Source organism: Carcharhinus amblyrhynchos, chromosome 31 (genome assembly GCF_965287045.1).
Source record: "Carcharhinus amblyrhynchos chromosome 31, sCarAmb.v2.hapA, whole genome shotgun sequence".
Lineage (NCBI taxonomy): Eukaryota > Metazoa > Chordata > Chondrichthyes > Carcharhiniformes > Carcharhinidae > Carcharhinus > Carcharhinus amblyrhynchos.
In genome coordinates this window covers 3123146-3142266 of record NC_137354.1, presented here as the reverse complement: position 1 = coordinate 3142266, position 19121 = coordinate 3123146, and the positions used below count along the sequence as shown (strand labels likewise).

At 45.0% G+C, this 19121-nt stretch overlaps 1 protein-coding gene across 1 annotated transcript in view; it reads left to right on the top strand.

Moving 5' to 3' along the window:
- Window positions 1-19121, top strand: part of col13a1 (collagen, type XIII, alpha 1) — a 92062-nt gene that overhangs the window by 56719 nt on the left and 16222 nt on the right. The window contains exons 20-25 of the mRNA XM_080215649.1: window positions 555-599; window positions 730-864; window positions 1478-1576; window positions 10384-10446; window positions 12781-12816; window positions 15882-15917. Of these exons, the coding sequence (XP_080071775.1) occupies window positions 555-599; window positions 730-864; window positions 1478-1576; window positions 10384-10446; window positions 12781-12816; window positions 15882-15917 (414 nt within the window). The remainder of the gene's footprint in view (window positions 1-554; window positions 600-729; window positions 865-1477; window positions 1577-10383; window positions 10447-12780; window positions 12817-15881; window positions 15918-19121) is intronic.

The window sequence follows — 19121 nt, the reverse complement described above, 5'->3', positions numbered from 1 at the left end:
TGGATGGGAGGCTGGTTTGTGATGGACTGGGCTTCATTCACAATCTTTTGTAGTTTCTTGTGGTCTTGGTCAGAGCAGGAGCCATACCAAGTTGTGATAAATTTCAGGAGTAAAGCATAACTGCTAATGATAGAGCAGTGAAAATTGAGAATGCTTCAAGCAGGATTGGAGGGACACAGATAGCTCAGAGGGATGTAGTGCTGAGGGAGATAGAAGAGCGAGGGAGGATTTGAAAATAAAGATGAGAATTTGGAATCACGAGTGCCATCTCACTGCCATCTACTTTGCTCTACTGTAGCCCAAGACAGATTTCACCGGTAAGACCTCAAAAGTTTCTCCTCATCCTTCCAGATGGGGTGGAAGTATTTAAAACAGCAAATATAAATGTCATTCCTCCTCTGTTTGAGCTTGTTGCTTGTTTAATTCTTGAATGCAGACAGTTACACTATGAAATTGTTGAAATGTTGTAAAATGGAAATTAGAGTAGAGTTATCATACAGTTAGCATTTCCTGAGTGGAACGTACATACTTACACAGGATTATCTCGTTTCTAGGGTGAAATTGGCTTGCCAGGCGTACCTGGACTTGACGGAGAAAAGGTAATTAATTCTTATTTCCCTTAGAGTTACTGCCGCTGCATTGCGTTTTGAAGTTCCTAATATCTCCGCAGAGTGTCTCACTTTGGCCATGAAAAGAACATTCCCTGGATGTTGTGCTTTGTTGTTCCAGGGCTCTCGTGGCAAGAATGGTGATGTCGGACCTTCTGGCCCAGAAGGACCACCAGGCCCCAAAGGAGAGACAGGGATTATGGGATTCCCAGGACCTAAAGGAGATAAAGGAGATATTGGACAGATTGGACCTCCCGTATGTTTAATATCTTATTTCCAACACAGGCAGTGGATTCATTACCTCATGTTTTTAATATCAGTGTACCTTTTAACCAGCTGTCTCCTCCATTTAAATTTCTCTGTTGTATCAATAAACTCAGATAATTCCCTGATAATGTAATCGCTCACATAAATCTTTGTTTGTGCTGTATAGATCAATTTAATTATTGGTTTAACCTATTTACTAAACAACTGGATTAGAAATGATTCTTGTATAGGACTGTAAAAGGATCATCATGTGACAACAATGGAATGTAACAGGATGACCATGTGGTACTAGTTGCCATCGTGTAACAGACACACAGGATGGAATATTCCCATCCCACCCACCCACAGGAATCGTGGCGGACGGAGGGGGTGGGGCAGAATGTGGAAAGGTCTGTTGTCCTCGGGCAGGATTTTCCAGTCTTGGGGCGAGTGTGGCTGGAAAACCCTATCCACTGAAACTTAATGAACCTTAATTCAAAATTATCTCATTATTGCTTTTGATCATCTATATCCCATTTAGAAATAGTCCAACTCTCAAAAGCTTAAAAATGTATTGAATTATGTTATTAAATAACTTTATTTTGTATTTAATTCACATCTAGGGTCTAGATGGGCCCACTGGTGAGAAAGGAGACAGGGGCGAGCCAGGTTTACAAGGTCCACCCGGTCTGCCAGGTCCCGTAGGTCTTCCCGGATCAACTGTAAGTATTTTCAGGTTCGGCTAGTCCCTTTTATTTAATACAATGGGAGTGATATTTGATTTTGCTGTTAACAAGCAGTTGATGTACAGCGAATTAGCTGCTAATTTTACACCCGTCCCATTTTACATTTCGCCCTGTTTTCCACCCAGCCCATTTCGTATCTGCTTGTTTTCCTTGTGATTGAAGTCCTGCCCTCAGATTGAGGGCACCTTCCATGGTGTTGTGTGGCACTGCCAACAGGCTAGATTCTGAACAGAGCTAGCAGCTCAAAATCAGGCATCCAGGAGGCTATCTGTGGGCCATTGGCAGCAGCAGAAGTTACCCCAGCACAACCTGTAACTCATGGCCTGACGTATCCCCCACTCTAACATTACCATCAAGCCTGCTTCAATGGAGAGTGCAGGAAGGCATGCCAGGAGCAGCACCAGGCATCAAGCAGCAGCAAAACTGGAGTCAGTGGGAATTAGGGGGAAACTCTCCGCTGATTGGACTCATACCCTGCATATAGGGAGATGGGTGTGTTACTGGAGGCCATTCCTCTCAGTCCTAGGATATCGCTGCAGGAGTTCCTCAGGGTAGGTTGGCCGTTTTAACAATGACTTTCCCTTCATCATAAGGTCAGAAGTGGGGATGTTTGCTGGTGATTGTACAATGTTTAGCATCATTTACGACTCCTCAGAATCTGAAACTGCCCATGCTCAAAATGCAGCAAGATATGAACAATATTCAAGGCAGGTCTGATAGGTGGATGGTAACATTCATGCCATCCTCAAGTGCCAGGCAATGACCATCCCGAACAAAAGAGAATCTAACCATTGCCCCTTGACGTCACTGAGTCTCCCACTATCAACGTCTTGGGGGTTACATTCAGCCAGTTAACTTTCTGGACTAGCCATATAAATACTGTGGCTACCACAGCAGCTCTGATGCTGGGAATCCTGTAATGAGTAACTCACCTTCTGACTTTCCAAAGCCAGTTCACATCTGTTAGGAGTGTGATAGAATACTCCTCACTCGCCTGGACAGGTGCAGCTCCAACAACACTCAAGAAGCTCAACACCATCCAGGACAAAGAATCCCATTTAATTGAAGCCCCATCCACTAACATTCAACATTCATTCCTTCCACCGACACAGAGTGGCAGCTGTGTGTACCATCTATAAGATGCACTGCAGGATCTCAACAAACCCCTCAATAGCACCTTCCAAATCCATGATCTCTACCACCTAGAAGGATAAGGGCAGCAGATACTGCAGAATACCACCACTGCAAATCTCCTCATTCTCACACACCATCTCGATTTGCTTCAGTTCTCCTCCTTCACTGGGTCAAAATCTCCCTTCCTAACAGCACTGTGGGTGTGCCTATATCACATGGACAACAGCATTTCAAGAAGGCAGCTCACCACCATTTTCTCAGGGGTAATTAGGGATGGACAATTAGGGATGGCTTAGCCAGCGATATCCACATCCCGTAAATTAATTAGCCAGAGAGTGGGGAATCTGTGGAACTCATTGCCGTAAAAGGCTGTGGAGGCCAGGTCACTGAGTGTCTTTGAGACAGAGGTAGATAGGTTCCTGATTAATAAAGGGATTAGGGATTATGGGGAAAAGGCAGGAGAATGGGGATGAGAAAAATATCAGCCATGATTGAATGGCAGAGCAGACTTGATGGGCCGAGTGGCCTAATTCTGCCCCTATGTCTTATTAATAAAAATAAAGTGAACAATTTCTGTTTTGTATGTATTCTCATTTCTCTAACTCCCAATGGAAAACTTCCCTCCTGCTGGGAACTACTGCTGCCATTGGGATACTCCTGAGGGCAAAACAATATGGACTAATCAGAAATATTCTCATCTTTGTTTTCAGGCAGATAAAGGAGAGAAGGGCAATACGGTAAGGACAGCAAATTCCTTTGTGCAAATCAAACACTCAACAGTGCAATGCTTCCAGTCACTTTAAGATTTTGCCATGCAAGGGCTGAATGTGATAATAGGCCCTTTCTTTCTGAATTTAAATTACCCGTTAGCACCTCAGACACAATCGCAAACAGGAGGAATCAGTTAGTGTTCACAAGTAGTAAATTCTAGAATTGTACATTATCAGGATGAAATGTTCAAAATGTTTAAAATTCCTATAATTCACTGATTCAAAGGACTTAAACATTTCTGTTCTCAGAAAGCTGCAATAGAATCGGACAATTCTACAGTGCAGAAGGAGGCCATTTGGCCCATTGAGTCTGCACTGACTACAATCCCACCCAGGCCCTATTCCCATATCCCCATGCATTCACTCCAGCTAGTCCCCTTGACACTCAGGGGCAATTTAACTTGGACAATCTGCCTAATCTACACAGCTTTGGAGTGTGAGAGGAAATCATAGCACTTGGAGGAAACCCACTCAGACATGGGGAGAACATGCAAACTCCACACTGACAGTGACCCGAGGCCGGGTCCCTGGGGCTGTGAGGCAGCAGTGCAATCCATGTGTCACCGTGCTGCCCTGTTACCTGATCAAAGTAACAATCGGTGCACATTCCCAGGAATTTCAAATTATTGTGGCAATACCTCACAGTGCAACTACTGCAGAGGATGAGAAAGTGCTGACTGTGAATTTGAGCAGTGTGAATATACACATGGAAAAATCTTTACAAAGACCTATCCAGTCAGTAGTTCTTTCCCCAGCCCTGGACATATTCCTCCTAATATACCTAATTTCCTGTTGAAAATTACAATTAAATTTCAGGCTATACATCTGAGATCGCAATGAATCAAGAAATCTACGTTCTGACTAAACTTGTCATAAATGGGTGGCATGGTGAATAGCACTGCTGCCTGATGGTGCCAGGGACCCGGGTTCAATTCCGGTCTCAGGTCACTGTCTGTGTGGAGTTTGTACATTCTCCCCGTGTCTGCGTGGGTTTCCTCCGGGTGCTCTGGTTTCCTCCCACAGTCCAGAGATGTGCAGGTTGAGTGGATTGGCCGTGCTAAATTGACCCTTGGTGTCAGGGAGATTAGCGGGGTAAATATATGGGGTTACGAGGATGGGACCTGGGTGGGACTGTGGTTGGTGCAGACTTGATGGGCTGAATGTAGGGATTCTATGAGGCGAAGTGTCAGATATGATGTTTGAAAACTTTGAGCCAGCCTCTGTAAAATAGAATATCTCTAACCATTGCTGAATAACATACAGTTCAATTGTTTGAACTGTCTTGCTGTACTTTACACCCTGCTTTCTAAGGTTATCAGAATCTGTTGAAGTATCTCAATTTCTTAAATGATGATGTGTTACTGTGCAGCATGATGTAGATTGTTCCAGGAATTATTTGCAGAGGTTATTTTGTGTATGTACTGAGGGATGTTGGTTGCTTTTATAGGTTATTGGTCCCCCAGGACCTCCCGGGCCAGAGGGACCCCCAGGCCCAATGGTAAGATTTTGATCTCTTCACATTACCGGGAAACCAGTATGGTGTGGACAACTCCAAGCAAACGGGAGCTAAGATACAGTCTTGTAGCTGGGAAAGGAAAGGTGCAGGCTGTTAGTTCACTGCTAGTTTAATTTTTAAAGTTGGTAGAGATTGACTCTTCGTGTAGCTGGTTTCTTTCCTGGCAAAAAGATGTAGGCTGGGATATTCCCGCCATTCACGACCAAAGACGGAGAATTTGACACTCAATCAAATCTCTGTTCACTGCGGAGGAACCAGAGAATCCCGCCAGCGTAAACAGCCAAAGGATTCCGGCTGTAAACTCAGATTTAAATTGCATCCTCTCTTACGGTGCTGTAACAACCCCTGCAGTTTGTTGCCCAGTGAAAAGAAATAACTTTTAAAACACCCTCAGGATGTTCCAAAGCAACAATTTTAAAACAGACACTTTTTTATGAAACTTATAATTCACAGATCCCGAGATCACTAACGCATAGAACACCGGGATAAATCTCTCATATTAGTAAAGTTTATTTATTAGTCACAAGTAAGGCTAACATTAACATTGCAATGAAGTTACTGTGAAATTCCCCTAGTTGCCACACTCTGGCGCCTGTTCGGGTCAGGGATTTAAATCTCACACAGCCCGGGTCACGGGGATTTAAATCACACACAGCCCGGGTCACGGGGATTTAAATCACACACAGCCCGGGTCACGGGGATTTAAATCACAGCCCGGGTCACAGGGATTTAAATCACAGCCCGGGTCACAGGGATTTAAATCACAGCCCGGGTCACGGGGATTTAAATCACAGCCCGGGTCACGGGGATTTAAATCACACACAGCCCGGGTCACAGGGATTTAAATCACACACAGCCCGGGTCACAGGGATTTAAATCACAGCCCGGGTCACGGGGATTTAAATCACAGCCCGGGTCACGGGGATTTAAATCACAGCCCGGGTCACGGGGATTTAAATCACACACAGCCCGGGTCACAGGGATTTAAATCACAGCCCGGGTCACGGGGATTTAAATCACAGCCCGGGTCACGGGGATTTAAATCACAGCCCGGGTCACGGGGATTTAAATCACAGCCCGGGTCACGGGGATTTAAATCTCACACAGCCCGGGTCACGGGGATTTAAATCACAGCCCGGGTCACGGGGATTTAAATCACAGCCCGGGTCACGGGGATTTAAATCTCACACAGCCCGGGTCACGGGGATTTAAATCACAGCCCGGGTCACGGGGATTTAAATCACAGCCCGGGTCACGGGGATTTAAATCACACACAGCCCGGGTCACGGGGATTTAAATCACAGCCCGGGTCACGGGGATTTAAATCACAGCCCGGGTCACGGGGATTTAAATCACAGCCCGGGTCACGGGGATTTAAATCACACACAGCCCGGGTCACGGGGATTTAAATCACAGCCCGGGTCACGGGGATTTAAATCACAGCCCGGGTCACGGGGATTTAAATCACAGCCCGGGTCACGGGGATTTAAATCACAGCCCGGGTCACGGGGATTTAAATCTCACACAGCCCGGGTCACGGGGATTTAAATCACAGCCCGGGTCACGGGGATTTAAATCACAGCCCGGGTCACGGGGATTTAAATCACAGCCCGGGTCACGGGGATTTAAATCACAGCCCGGGTCACGGGGATTTAAATCTCACACAGCCCGGGTCACGGGGATTTAAATCACAGCCCGGGTCACGGGGATTTAAATCACACACAGCCCGGGTCACGGGGATTTAAATCACAGCCCGGGTCACGGGGATTTAAATCACAGCCCGGGTCACGGGGATTTAAATCACAGCCCGGGTCACAGGGATTTAAATCACAGCCCGGGTCACGGGGATTTAAATCACAGCCCGGGTCACGGGGATTTAAATCACAGCCCGGGTCACGGGGATTTAAATCACACACAGCCCGGGTCACGGGGATTTAAATCACACACAGCCCGGGTCACAGGGATTTAAATCACAGCCCGGGTCACGGGGATTTAAATCACAGCCCGGGTCACGGGGATTTAAATCACAGCCCGGGTCACGGGGATTTAAATCACACACAGCCCGGGTCACGGGGATTTAAATCACAGCCCGGGTCACAGGGATTTAAATCACAGCCCGGGTCACGGGGATTTAAATCTCACACAGCCCGGGTCACGGGGATTTAAATCACAGCCCGGGTCACGGGGATTTAAATCACAGCCCGGGTCACGGGGATTTAAATCACACACAGCCCGGGTCACGGGGATTTAAATCACAGCCCGGGTCACGGGGATTTAAATCACAGCCCGGGTCACGGGGATTTAAATCACAGCCCGGGTCACGGGGATTTAAATCACACACAGCCCGGGTCACGGGGATTTAAATCACAGCCCGGGTCACGGGGATTTAAATCACAGCCCGGGTCACGGGGATTTAAATCACAGCCCGGGTCACGGGGATTTAAATCACAGCCCGGGTCACGGGGATTTAAATCACAGCCCGGGTCACGGGGATTTAAATCTCACACAGCCCGGGTCACGGGGATTTAGATCACAGCCCGGGTCACGGGGATTTAAATCACAGCCCGGGTCACGGGGATTTAAATCACAGCCCGGGTCACGGGGATTTAAATCTCACACAGCCCGGGTCACGGGGATTTAAATCACAGCCCGGGTCACGGGGATTTAAATCACAGCCCGGGTCACGGGGATTTAAATCACACACAGCCCGGGTCACGGGGATTTAAATCACAGCCCGGGTCACGGGGATTTAAATCACAGCCCGGGTCACGGGGATTTAAATCACAGCCCGGGTCACGGGGATTTAAATCACAGCCCGGGTCACGGGGATTTAAATCACAGCCCGGGTCACGGGGATTTAAATCTCACACAGCCCGGGTCACGGGGATTTAAATCACAGCCCGGGTCACGGGGATTTAAATCACACACAGCCCGGGTCACGGGGATTTAAATCACAGCCCGGGTCACGGGGATTTAAATCACAGCCCGGGTCACGGGGATTTAAATCTCACACAGCCCGGGTCACGGGGATTTAAATCACAGCCCGGGTCACGGGGATTTAAATCTCACACAGCCCGGGTCACGGGGATTTAAATCACAGCCCGGGTCACGGGGATTTAAATCACAGCCCGGGTCACGGGGATTTAAATCACAGCCCGGGTCACGGGGATTTAAATCACAGCCCGGGTCACGGGGATTTAAATCACAGCCCGGGTCACCCGGATTTAAATCACAGCCCGGGTCACGGGGATTTAAATCACACACAGCCCGGGTCACGGGGATTTAAATCACAGCCCGGGTCACGGGGATTTGCTTGGTGTCTCCCTTCACTCTAATCTTTACCCTACCTCTGCATTGGTTATGATTTATATGCTCAGTTGCGGTTTGTGACGTGCATTTTAATATTGTACATTTGAGCAAAACCAATTTCTCATGGATGTTGAATAAGAAACAAGCTGTTTCTGGCCATCACTTTGGAGTGATTTTGTTCCCTCAAATGGGGGAGATCTAAACTCGCCATTAACAGGTCCAGACAGCGGGTGACCAAGGGCATTGCCTGACCTGACTGACTGTCCCTCTACCACAGTTACATTCACAGTCCCTGGAGAGGGAGCGTGTGGTGTCCACGGTAAACTGTTAATGCCTTACATGCCCTGTTGGGCACCGCAGGGGCTGGGCTGCATTATTGACCCTTTAATCACATATTACTTTGATGTTTTAAGTTTCCTTTCTAATTTGTCTTTTGTATCGGGTGGTTCCCTTTTTGGGGACTGCCCCTTTTAATTGATCCCTCAGTGAATTTGATCTAGTTTAATTGTTTAGTCACAAAGATCCACAGGGAGATCTTGGGCCAGAAGTCCTTCAGTCTTCACCTTTCGCATTGCTTTAACGTTCAGCTTTGATTGCCACCCTCAGAATCCACGTGGAGCTGATGTTTCGACATGTCAGTGGTCATCTCTGTTAGAGACTGTTCCCAGCTTGTTTGATATGATTTGGGGAAACCCTTTCATCACAGTTGTAACATGTGCTGAACTCAAAACTTTATTCCTGTTTGCTTTGCATCAGGGTTGTTTAAGTTCTTGCTCCTGGAAGGCTGGTTATTAAACACGGTGAATGGAATGACCCTAAAACATGTTTGATAAGGCAAGGGTTGTAATATCCTTGAACACTAGGGCTGGAGTGTTATGGCCATTCACACTGGTGGGATTGTCCAAACCCGCTGCAGTGAACAGTGCCAAATTCTCCGACTTTACTCCAGCAGGAGTGTGGTGTGAATAGCCAGTGAGGTCATGTCCGAGGAATTGATTTGTTCTTTGCTATTTCAGTACCTTCCCAATCCTACAGATTTCAATAGTAAAGTCAGAGTGCTGACTGAATCTGTCTGTGTCCCGCTCTGATAACAGTTTCTCCCACTCACTCCATCCTGGTTTCAGTTACTGTCAGCTTTTCCACACAGCCAGGTCATTTTCCGGGATTCCGTCTGTTGCTGTATCCACATCTGGTGTATTGTTCTCGAGTCTGGAACGCAGCATTTGTCTGAGCCAACCTCATGTCTCACAAGTTGGTTTTTTGCCAACTTCCACCTTTACTCTTTCTCCAAGTTCGACTGAAACAGCTTTCAAAGATATTTGAATTTAATTTGAGGTGTTACTTTAACCCCGGCATTAAATTATTTACACTAATCAAGCCAGTATTAAAATAAGATCCGTCAAAAAAATTGATGCTAACAATAGTATCAAATTTGCAGTCACTAAGATAGATAACTGGATCTAACGGATTAAGAACTTAAGAACTAGGAGCAGGAGTCGGCCATCTGGCCCCTCAAGCCTGCTCCGCCATTCAATAAGATCAATCATGGCTGATCTTTCTGTGGACTCAGCTCCACTTACCCACCCCCTCACCATAACCCTTAATTCCTTTACTGTTCAAAAGTTCATCTATCCTTGCCTTAAAAACATTCAATGAGGTAGCCTCAACTGCTTCACTGGGCAGGGAGTTCCACAGATTCACAACCCTTTGTGTGAAGAAATTCCTCCTCAACTCAGTCCCAAATCTGCTTCCCCTTATTTTGAGGCTATGCCCCCTAGTTCTAGTTTCACCCACCAGTGGAAACAACTTCCCTGTTTCTATCTTATCTATTCCCTTCATAATCTTATATGTTTCTATAAGATCTCCCCTCATTCTTCTGAATTCCAATGAATATAGCCCCAGTCTACTCAGTCTCTCCCTGTATGCCAACCCTCTCAACTCCGGAATCAACCTAAGGTTATATACAATAACATATTACATACTGGTGAAATGGGGAAGTGGTATACCAGATATTGACATTGAAAGTAAGTGTGATCATATTATTATTGTCACAGGGTGATCCTGGGGCGAACGGTGTGAAAGGTGATCGAGGTGATCGAGGTCCCCTGGGACTGCCTGTAAGTTGCATCTTCTACTGCAAGCACCATTTCTGGCACATACTTTCCATGTGGGGATTTCAGGGCATGAGTGTGTACATAACATATACTTCAAATCAGATTAACCCCTCCAAGAGCTAATAATGTAGAAAGCATCTAACTATGTTTGTGAATGCACGTCAGGCTCAAGTGTTTAAAGTTAGGGAACTAAAGACCGGCAGGTTGACCAGATCCAGAGGGCAACATCTGCCCACCCAGGTCACCAAACTAATATTTGAAGTCCTGGGGGAGAACTGGAATAGTTCTTTATATCCTGAGGAAACATGGCCCCTGTCCATCAACCTATGAGATGTTTTAGTGGGTCCAAGTCACAAATAACTCAGCAATACTCCTGCCTACTCTTCGAACAAGATTAATGTGGGAAAAATAAACCTTATGCTTTTCTCAGAGAGAATGGAAGACAGTGATTGGCAGTGGGGGGGGGTCGGATCGTTGAAGATGACAGGAAAATGGAAAACCGTGGACAGACAGAGGAGAAAGACCAAGTAGCCAGTTCCAAGTCCTGTCCCTGGAGGGCATGTCTTGGCTTTGTTAACAGAACCACTGGGTGGGATTTTCCAGCCTCACTCACCCCAAAACCAGAAATTCCCACCCAAGGCAATCGGATCTTTCCATGGTCTGCCAAATCTTCTGTTCCGCCCACCGTAATTCCCATGGCAGGCGGAACAGGGAAATTCCGCCCACTCTGTTAAAGCTGAAACAACGAGTGTCCTCGGCATAAATAGGAATGAGTTTGACACCTTGGGACTGAAAGCAGAAACAGCTCTCATCCAAGGCAAAGTGTGACTACATTTTCACTATTGCATTGTCCACCTGCTGAGTTGCTGAAGTGTCTGGACCCACAAGAACTGCCATGAGTTAGCTTGATTGGCCATGCTACATTGCCCCTAGTGTCAGGGGTTATGGGGATAGGGCCTGGCTGGGATTGTTGTCAGCGCAGGCTCGATGCAGGGATTCAATGATTCCATGATAATCCAGCTGTAAATGCATTCCTAACATTAATTTTAGACCATTTATCTTCTTAAAAGATTAGATAAATTGAAAATTTTGAAAAAAGAACATGGCACTGAATCCTAAAATTAGGGAAAAGGAGCTGGTCTCTTTAATTCCTATTGGCCAAATTTTTGTTGATAGAATAGGCAATCAAAATTTAAATGATTAACTTTTCCTCAATCACTTACAGCTATCTGTAAATTTCAATTATCAGAACTAGATACAGGAGGAGGCCATTCAGCCCCTTCATTCAGCTTTGCTATTCACTAAGATCATGGATGATGTACCTCTACCCACCATCCCATACAAGCCTTGTGCTGGAATTCCTTAGTACTGAAAAACCTGTTGAACTGAGCACCCACTGCTTTCTGGCATACAGAATTCCAAAGATGGACATTTCTCTGATTTCTCCTAAGTGACTAAGCCCCTAATCTGAGTCCATTACTCCCTCATTCCCCACTCTCCAGACATTGGAAACAGCAGTCACCCTGTGAAACCCTCCCAAGAATTTTGTATATTTTAATGAGATCACATTTCATTCTTCAGAACAACATGGAATGTACATCCATTCTACTCAACCTATTTCAATTCAGTCTCAGTAATGATGGAAAAGGATCTCTCCTCATTATAAGACTGTCAATAGAACTATGAAATAGATGAGTGAAAATACAAGCTCAAATTAAACTTTGAATATTTCAAACCAGCATTAAACCACAGGAGTTCACAAGAATGGACTAAGTATTCAATGCTGAAATGTTGTAGTGTGATGATAAGACCCAAGTGTTGTGATAACCATTTTCTCTCCACATTAGATATTTTGGTGTCCACTAAAAGGAGTATTTAATGTACAGAAAACATCCACAGTGACATTAATTAGTCCAGTTTTAATGTACTATAATTCACTTTCAATCACGTGCCATGCTGGTATACTTTCCCTCTACTAATTGTAAAAATTTGCCATTCAGATGTTTCCAAGTAGAATGTGTTTTAGTTTCAGAACTTTCCTGCTGCCAGATAGAGGTGTAAAGTGGGTAACTCTGCAACGGTGACAGCCGTTCCGTTACCATGTATACTACAAAGAATTAAAAAGCTTCATAGCCAACGAGCTTGAAATAGTCAACCGTGTGGTTTGTTTTTCTAAGAGCATTCTTGTGTGTGCTGACCGATATGTCAAGTCCTCATCTCTTTCAACGTTATGTCATCACCTTTCATTGAGTTATGCCAACACATGTCCCTTTTCACTGCTACACTCATCTCTTCCCCACTGTTCTTTCCACTTCTAACACTTCATACACCGTCCAGGGTGCTTCTGGCTTTGACGGAAAGCCTGGGCCAGTGGTGAGTTCTGTACATCCATTCTCCTCAATCGTTCATGCCTGCTACATTGCTGTTGGACTGCGTTATGAATTTAATCTTGCTGGATTACATTGCCTGCACAGTGGACAGTTTCCATTATAAATGAAGCATGAGAAATATGCCAATGCATGCCACTGCTTATTTAACCTTTTGGTCAGACATTTGTATTAGGAACTGCTTAAGTAATGAGATTGTTCAATGGGTACAAATATTTTAGCCACAGTGTTGTAATTCTGGTAAATTAACAAATGTAGGAGGTCAAAATTTAGCCACTTACTGATATTTTTTAATATAAGGTGTTATACTGAACAGTACCCAATTTTGGTTCTATGTTTGATATTTTCAAATGTCCTACATTTTCATATACCAAAGCAATCTGTGGTTTCTTGTCCATCTATTCTGTCTTAGTAGGTCTGGAGCATTTAATGTTGATGTGTAACTTGGGCCCATGACCTTAGAGTTATATTGACCAAAGCTGACCCTTAAAAATCCAGGGGAACATGCATCTATGCTGAATAATTTGGTACAATGATTGTTGAATCCTTGGAGTGAAATTTCCAATTCAGTGGAAATAAAATTGGGCTGCGAATTCCCTATCACTGCCCAAATTGAATTTTACCTCTATCAAGATCTTTCTAGATTGTTGGACATGTCTTATCTCTGGGAACTCATCACCATGTTTAATAGTCTCCAATTGAGTCCTGTTTCTTTATAGAGTGCATATCCTCCTCCCGTGGGGGCATATTCAGTTTACATCAGGCAGCATAGTTAACAATGGGCAGAGCCAAATCATTAGGGGCACCCCTGCCCTTCCCCCAGAGATTATAGAAAGCACAGCAGGAGGCAAACCAATTAGAACTGTGAAACTTAGCAGAATAGGTCACTTGAGTTTGTCCCACCTGGAATAGTCCACCTAATTCTGAGATCAAAGCAAAACAAACTCTCAGTTCCTAGTGAATGACTCAGGGCAGGACTAGCCCAATACATGAACTGTGTCCTGTACTGAGGCCCTAGGTCTTTATATCTGCTGCACTGTTTCCTTGGACTCAAACTTTCATCACCAATGGCATCATCTGGGAGCTACCTCAGTTCCGAAGAGTATCCACCTTCTTCCCCTAATCTCCATTTAAAGAGGATGTTCGCTCACTCAGTGGACACTTGTGGCTTTGAGCTCACTCCAGATACTCACCAAGTATCCACACAGCGGATATACCCTCCATAAACACAGACTGGTACTTCTAACAATTGGAGATGTGGAACTTCAGCAGTAGCTAATTCTCTGTCTGAACACCAGCCGTGGAACGTGATATCTTCTCGTGTCACACCAGCCTCCAGGAGTGTCTGTCAGTAGCTGTCGGATACTTTATAAGCTTTCTGATCACTTTCAGGCCTTCAGCAGGATGGACAAGGCAGTATACACCATGCACCGGTATACACCGTGCACCGGTATACATCGTGCACCAGTATACACCAAGGCCATATACACCGTGCACCGGTATACACCAAGGCAGTATACACCGTGCACCGGTATACACCAAGGCAGTATACACCATGCCAGACAGCTTGGATCAAGACATTCACATCCAACAAAACTTAATTCCTGAATTGAGCTATTGACAAGCAGTGTGGCTGGTTGTGAAAGCTTTGCAGCACACTGTGTAGAATCATTTTCCATTAGGGCAGCACGGCGGCACGTTGGTTAGCACTGCTGCCTCACGGCACCAGGGACCCCAGTTTGATTCCTGGCTTGGATCACTGTCTGTGTGGAGTTTGCACATTCTCCCCATGTCTGCGTGGGTTTCCTCCGGGTGCTCCGGTTTCCTTCCGCAGTCCTAAAGACGTGCTGGTTAGGGTGCATTGGCCATGTTAAATTCTCCCTCAGTGTACCCAAACAGGTGCCAGAGTGTGGTGACTAGGGGATTTTCACAGTTACTTCATTGCAGTGTTAATGTAAGCCTAGTTGTGACAAATAAATAAAGTTTATTGATTATAGATTTACTCATTGGCGTAGAAGCAGGTTATTAACTGAGGGATACAGATACTCTCTGCAATGTTGTTAGTTCCTCCCTTCTTGTGGATTACTAGATTTTAACAGTAGATTTCATGTTTTCAATTGATAATTTTATGACATTAGTTAATCAAAATGAACAACTATAACAATACATAGGCATCTCAGTGGAGCTGTAAGTTCTATACACCATCCCCCTGAAGTTGTGCAGTAAGTTTGTAAACATTAATATATTTGCTGAGATAGCAAAGAGGTATTATTGACTATGTCTGTGTTGTCAGACTGTCAGAGCCTCCTGTTGACTGTACCTGCACACAACCTTAACCTTCTTTCATTGTGACTATTTAAATTCACCTGTGATACCCAGAGAAATTCATCCAATTTTCATACAGAAAAGAGGGCCCCAAAATCCTACATTCCTGCCTCACTTAAACTACCGCCACCTCTTTGCTAATGTCACACTCATTCACTGAATATACAGACGCAGAGAAAACATGCAACAGATGACAAGGTTTATTTCTGTCTTAGGATATGTAAGAATGGAATGGTAGGGAATGGAATGGAATGACAGGGAATGGTAGGATAGAGTCTCCCCTGTTTCCTGAATCCAACAGCACCATCACTGGGAGAGGGGAGAGGGGGGAGGGAGGTGAAGGGAAGGCCCAAGAAAGAGAGAGGAAAATTGGAGGGCAGATTATCCTCCAGTCATGATCTCGTGCTTCCAATTGAATAATGTACTGATGATTGGCCTACAGAATGGATATCATTCTTCACTCCAATGGAGTAAACCCAGGATTATTCACCAACAATAAGGCTCAGTCCTACTAAGAGAGTGCTACCTAATTATCTTTAGGCTGAGTGATTGGTCCATGTACTGCTCTCTGAATGAGCAAAGTGTTCTTCTGCTCTAACTCTGGGCCTTCTTTGTATATGGTATTGTTATCTACGGTGTTGTCTATGGTTCTGTACGCTGTTGTATATGGTGTCATTGCCAGATAATGATAGTCTGATGTTCTCCAATATATTCATTTCTATGTAGGGTGTGCCAGGGCCAGCGGGACCAAAAGGAGAAAGGGTAAGAATGAGACAAAACGCGGAACAATGAGCTAAAATGATTTTAATTTCAAGTTTATGTGAATGTCTAGAAACAGCTAGCAGTAACTGGTCTAATGACATTGCCTCCAGGCACACGGAAACAATATTAGCATCAAAACTAATGTTTCATGTGCAGCTTTCTGTGAACACTGCTGTTACTGGCAGCTCTGCTGGACTGGAACCCAAGAGCTTCCATTCTTCACTTGAGTGTTTGTGGCCATTTTCTGGCCCAATTCTGAACATACTGGTTGAGTTTGGTGTCCACGCCAGCCTTCAGCCCATCAAAAAGATATTGAGAGCAGGAGAGCTCCCTCCACAGCTAAACACAATCAATCTCTCTCCTTTCTCTCTTTTTCTCTTTTTGTTTCCCTCTTTCTTTCCTTTTAATAAGAACATAAGAAATAGGAGCAGGAGTAGGCCATCTAGCCCTTCGAGCCTGCCCCGCCATTCAATAAGATCATGGCTGATCTGTCGTGGCTCAGTTCCACTTTCCCACCCTCTCCCCATAACCCTTAATCCCCTCGCTTATCAAAAACCCATCAACCCGCGTCTTAAAAATATTTAGCGAGGCAGCCTCCACCACTTCAACGGGCAGAGAATTCCAGAGATTCACCACCCTTTGAGTGAAGAAGTTCCTCCTCAACTCCGTTCCAAACTGCCCCCCCTTTATCTTGAGGCTGTGCCCCCTAGTCCTACTGTCCTTTCTGAGCGGGAAGAGTCTCTCCACCTCTATCCTATCCATCCCATTCATCATCTTATATGTGTCAATGAGATCTCCCCTCATTCTTCTAAACTCTAACGAGTACAAGCCTAGTTTATTCAGCCTCTCCTCATAGCTCAACCCCTCAACTCCGGAATCAGCCTAGTAAATCTCCTCTGCACTCCCTCCAAGGCCAAAATATCCTTACGTAAGTGCGGCAACCACACTTTCTGCTTTCCACTCTCTCCTCTTCCTGCTTTCTCTCCTCACTCTCCCTCTTTCTCCTGGCTCTCCCTCTCTCTCCTCACTTTCTCCACACTGCTGCTGCTCCAATCACAGATCATTTCTTTCTCACGTTTGCTGCTGATTGGGTCTCTAGTTTGGCTGACATTTTGAAATTGAGCTGTATGGGCCACACAGAGAGGCTTGGGAGGGCCACACCCAGCCCAGTGGCCAGATGTCAGACAAGGCTGGTGTAGAGTTTTAACTTTGGGCACAGTCAGTAATCTGGGTGTAAATTTGTAGCTGAAACTGGTTTTCCAAAGTGAAATTATTGCTGAGGTTTCTGCTCAAGCTCATTTACATAACCACAATTTTGTAAAATTGTCAATGACACCAAGGGCCCAACACAGGGCAGCCAGACAGTGTAATAGAATGTAACTGTTTCAGGAAAGTATTCTTTGATGTAGTTAGAAGTGGCAGCTTGATGGACCTCTATGAAAAAAGCTGAAAATTAGTTTCTGGCCCAGAAAAGAAGCATTTTTATTGAAGTGTCCAACCCTCTATCTGTGAGTAACCAGATTTTAAATCCCTGAAAATGACTCTAAAAGAAATATAGTGAACCTCTTGTAGTTTGAGTAGTGAAGTAATCTTTAATATTTAAAATTAGCGTCGTTGCGCTGAGCAGAAAATTCACTCTGTTTGAAGAGTCTGTCCTATTGGCCCCAAAGGACAGCAAGCCACCCTGAGAATGAATTCAGTCTGTGGGTGGGATCACTCTGTGTTTTTACAAAAAGCTCCCCGGAACTTGATTCCCGTTTCATTTGTACAGAAACTTTCCTCAATCAATTACACTGGCTTGCTCAATGGGGAGAAATCTGGGTTGGAATATTCTTGAATGGCAAACACTTGAGTTGGGAATGGTTCTGAGTAAATAATAAGCTGCCTCAGTGTGTGGAGATGTTATCGGCACCCAGCCAGAAGAGAATGTAATGGGCAAGGAAGGACCTGGGGCTGTGTGGGTGCTGGCCAATGTAGATTAGTACCAGATATTTGACTTTCCTTGGCCATATTTGTTAGGTCCTTGAGCTTTTTCCTGTACTGTGTGGTTCTGCTTGGTACGATGGTGATTGCACTGATCCACTGAACAGCAGCGAGAATGAGTAACGCACACACAGACATTTCAGTGGTAAAGTGGGTAGGCTTGGTAACAGGCTAGATTGGGGTTTGAAATACTAGATAGAACACACTGAAGTTTTGCGAACTCTGGCTGAGTTTCAGCAGCAGGGTTTCTTAGATGAACGATTTACCTTCAGTCTTGTCAACAGTTGAGTATCAGAAATCACCAGCTGATTTGTGATTTGTTCTCAGGTAAGAGGTCAGACAAGGCAGTTAGAATCCTGGACAATGGGTGGTGCTGGGGAAGGGTGATGCTGAGTGAGCATCATTGCTACACTTTGTACAGCGCTGCCAAGTGAAAGCTTGGGTTGCATTGAAGGTAACAATACAATACCATTGTATGTGGGTGAGGCAGAGAGGGGAATCAGTGAGTATGGGCAACATTGTCAGCTGTAACCCAAAGAGAAATTGAAGAGTAACTCACACTCTAGTCATCATGGTCAACGCTATGGACAGGATAGAAACCGAACTGAAGGAAGGTGAGAGAGATGGTCATTGCATTGAGTGAGGGGGAATTTTGGAGAGATTGGGAGGTTATTGATGGGACGAGGAACAATATTGTCAATGTTTTTTTTTAAATATTGAGATTTTTGGGAAATGGGTTAACAGGACTGTACCCGAAAGCAGCTGAACCCCGGGCCTGGAGTCGAGTCAGAAGATGAGTGGATAGAGTGGGCAAAGGGATTGTGGAGTTTGGAAAGATGGAAGTTTGCCATGTGTAATTTCACGGTTGTGAACGTTTAACTGAGGACCCAGAAGGAAGTTGCCTGACTGTCAGATACAGCATCATGAAACCATCAAACTATCTGAGACACACCCAGGGAATTCTTATTCCAAAGATCTGCTTTTGTTTAATATTCACTGTTCATTCCCCACAGCGCTTATTTTTAAAGTATTATTGTGATAGATAAGAAAGACGCATTTACAGTTGAAAAAGTTCTGAACTTTTGGCAGAAGTGACTCTATTTGGATACAACTGTTGAAGTGATTATTTTCCAGCGCTATCACGTATAGTTTTTCTATCTGTTTTTATGCAATTACTGCTGTATGCACCTCTTCCTCCCCGTACTCCCTGTAGCTTCTGAA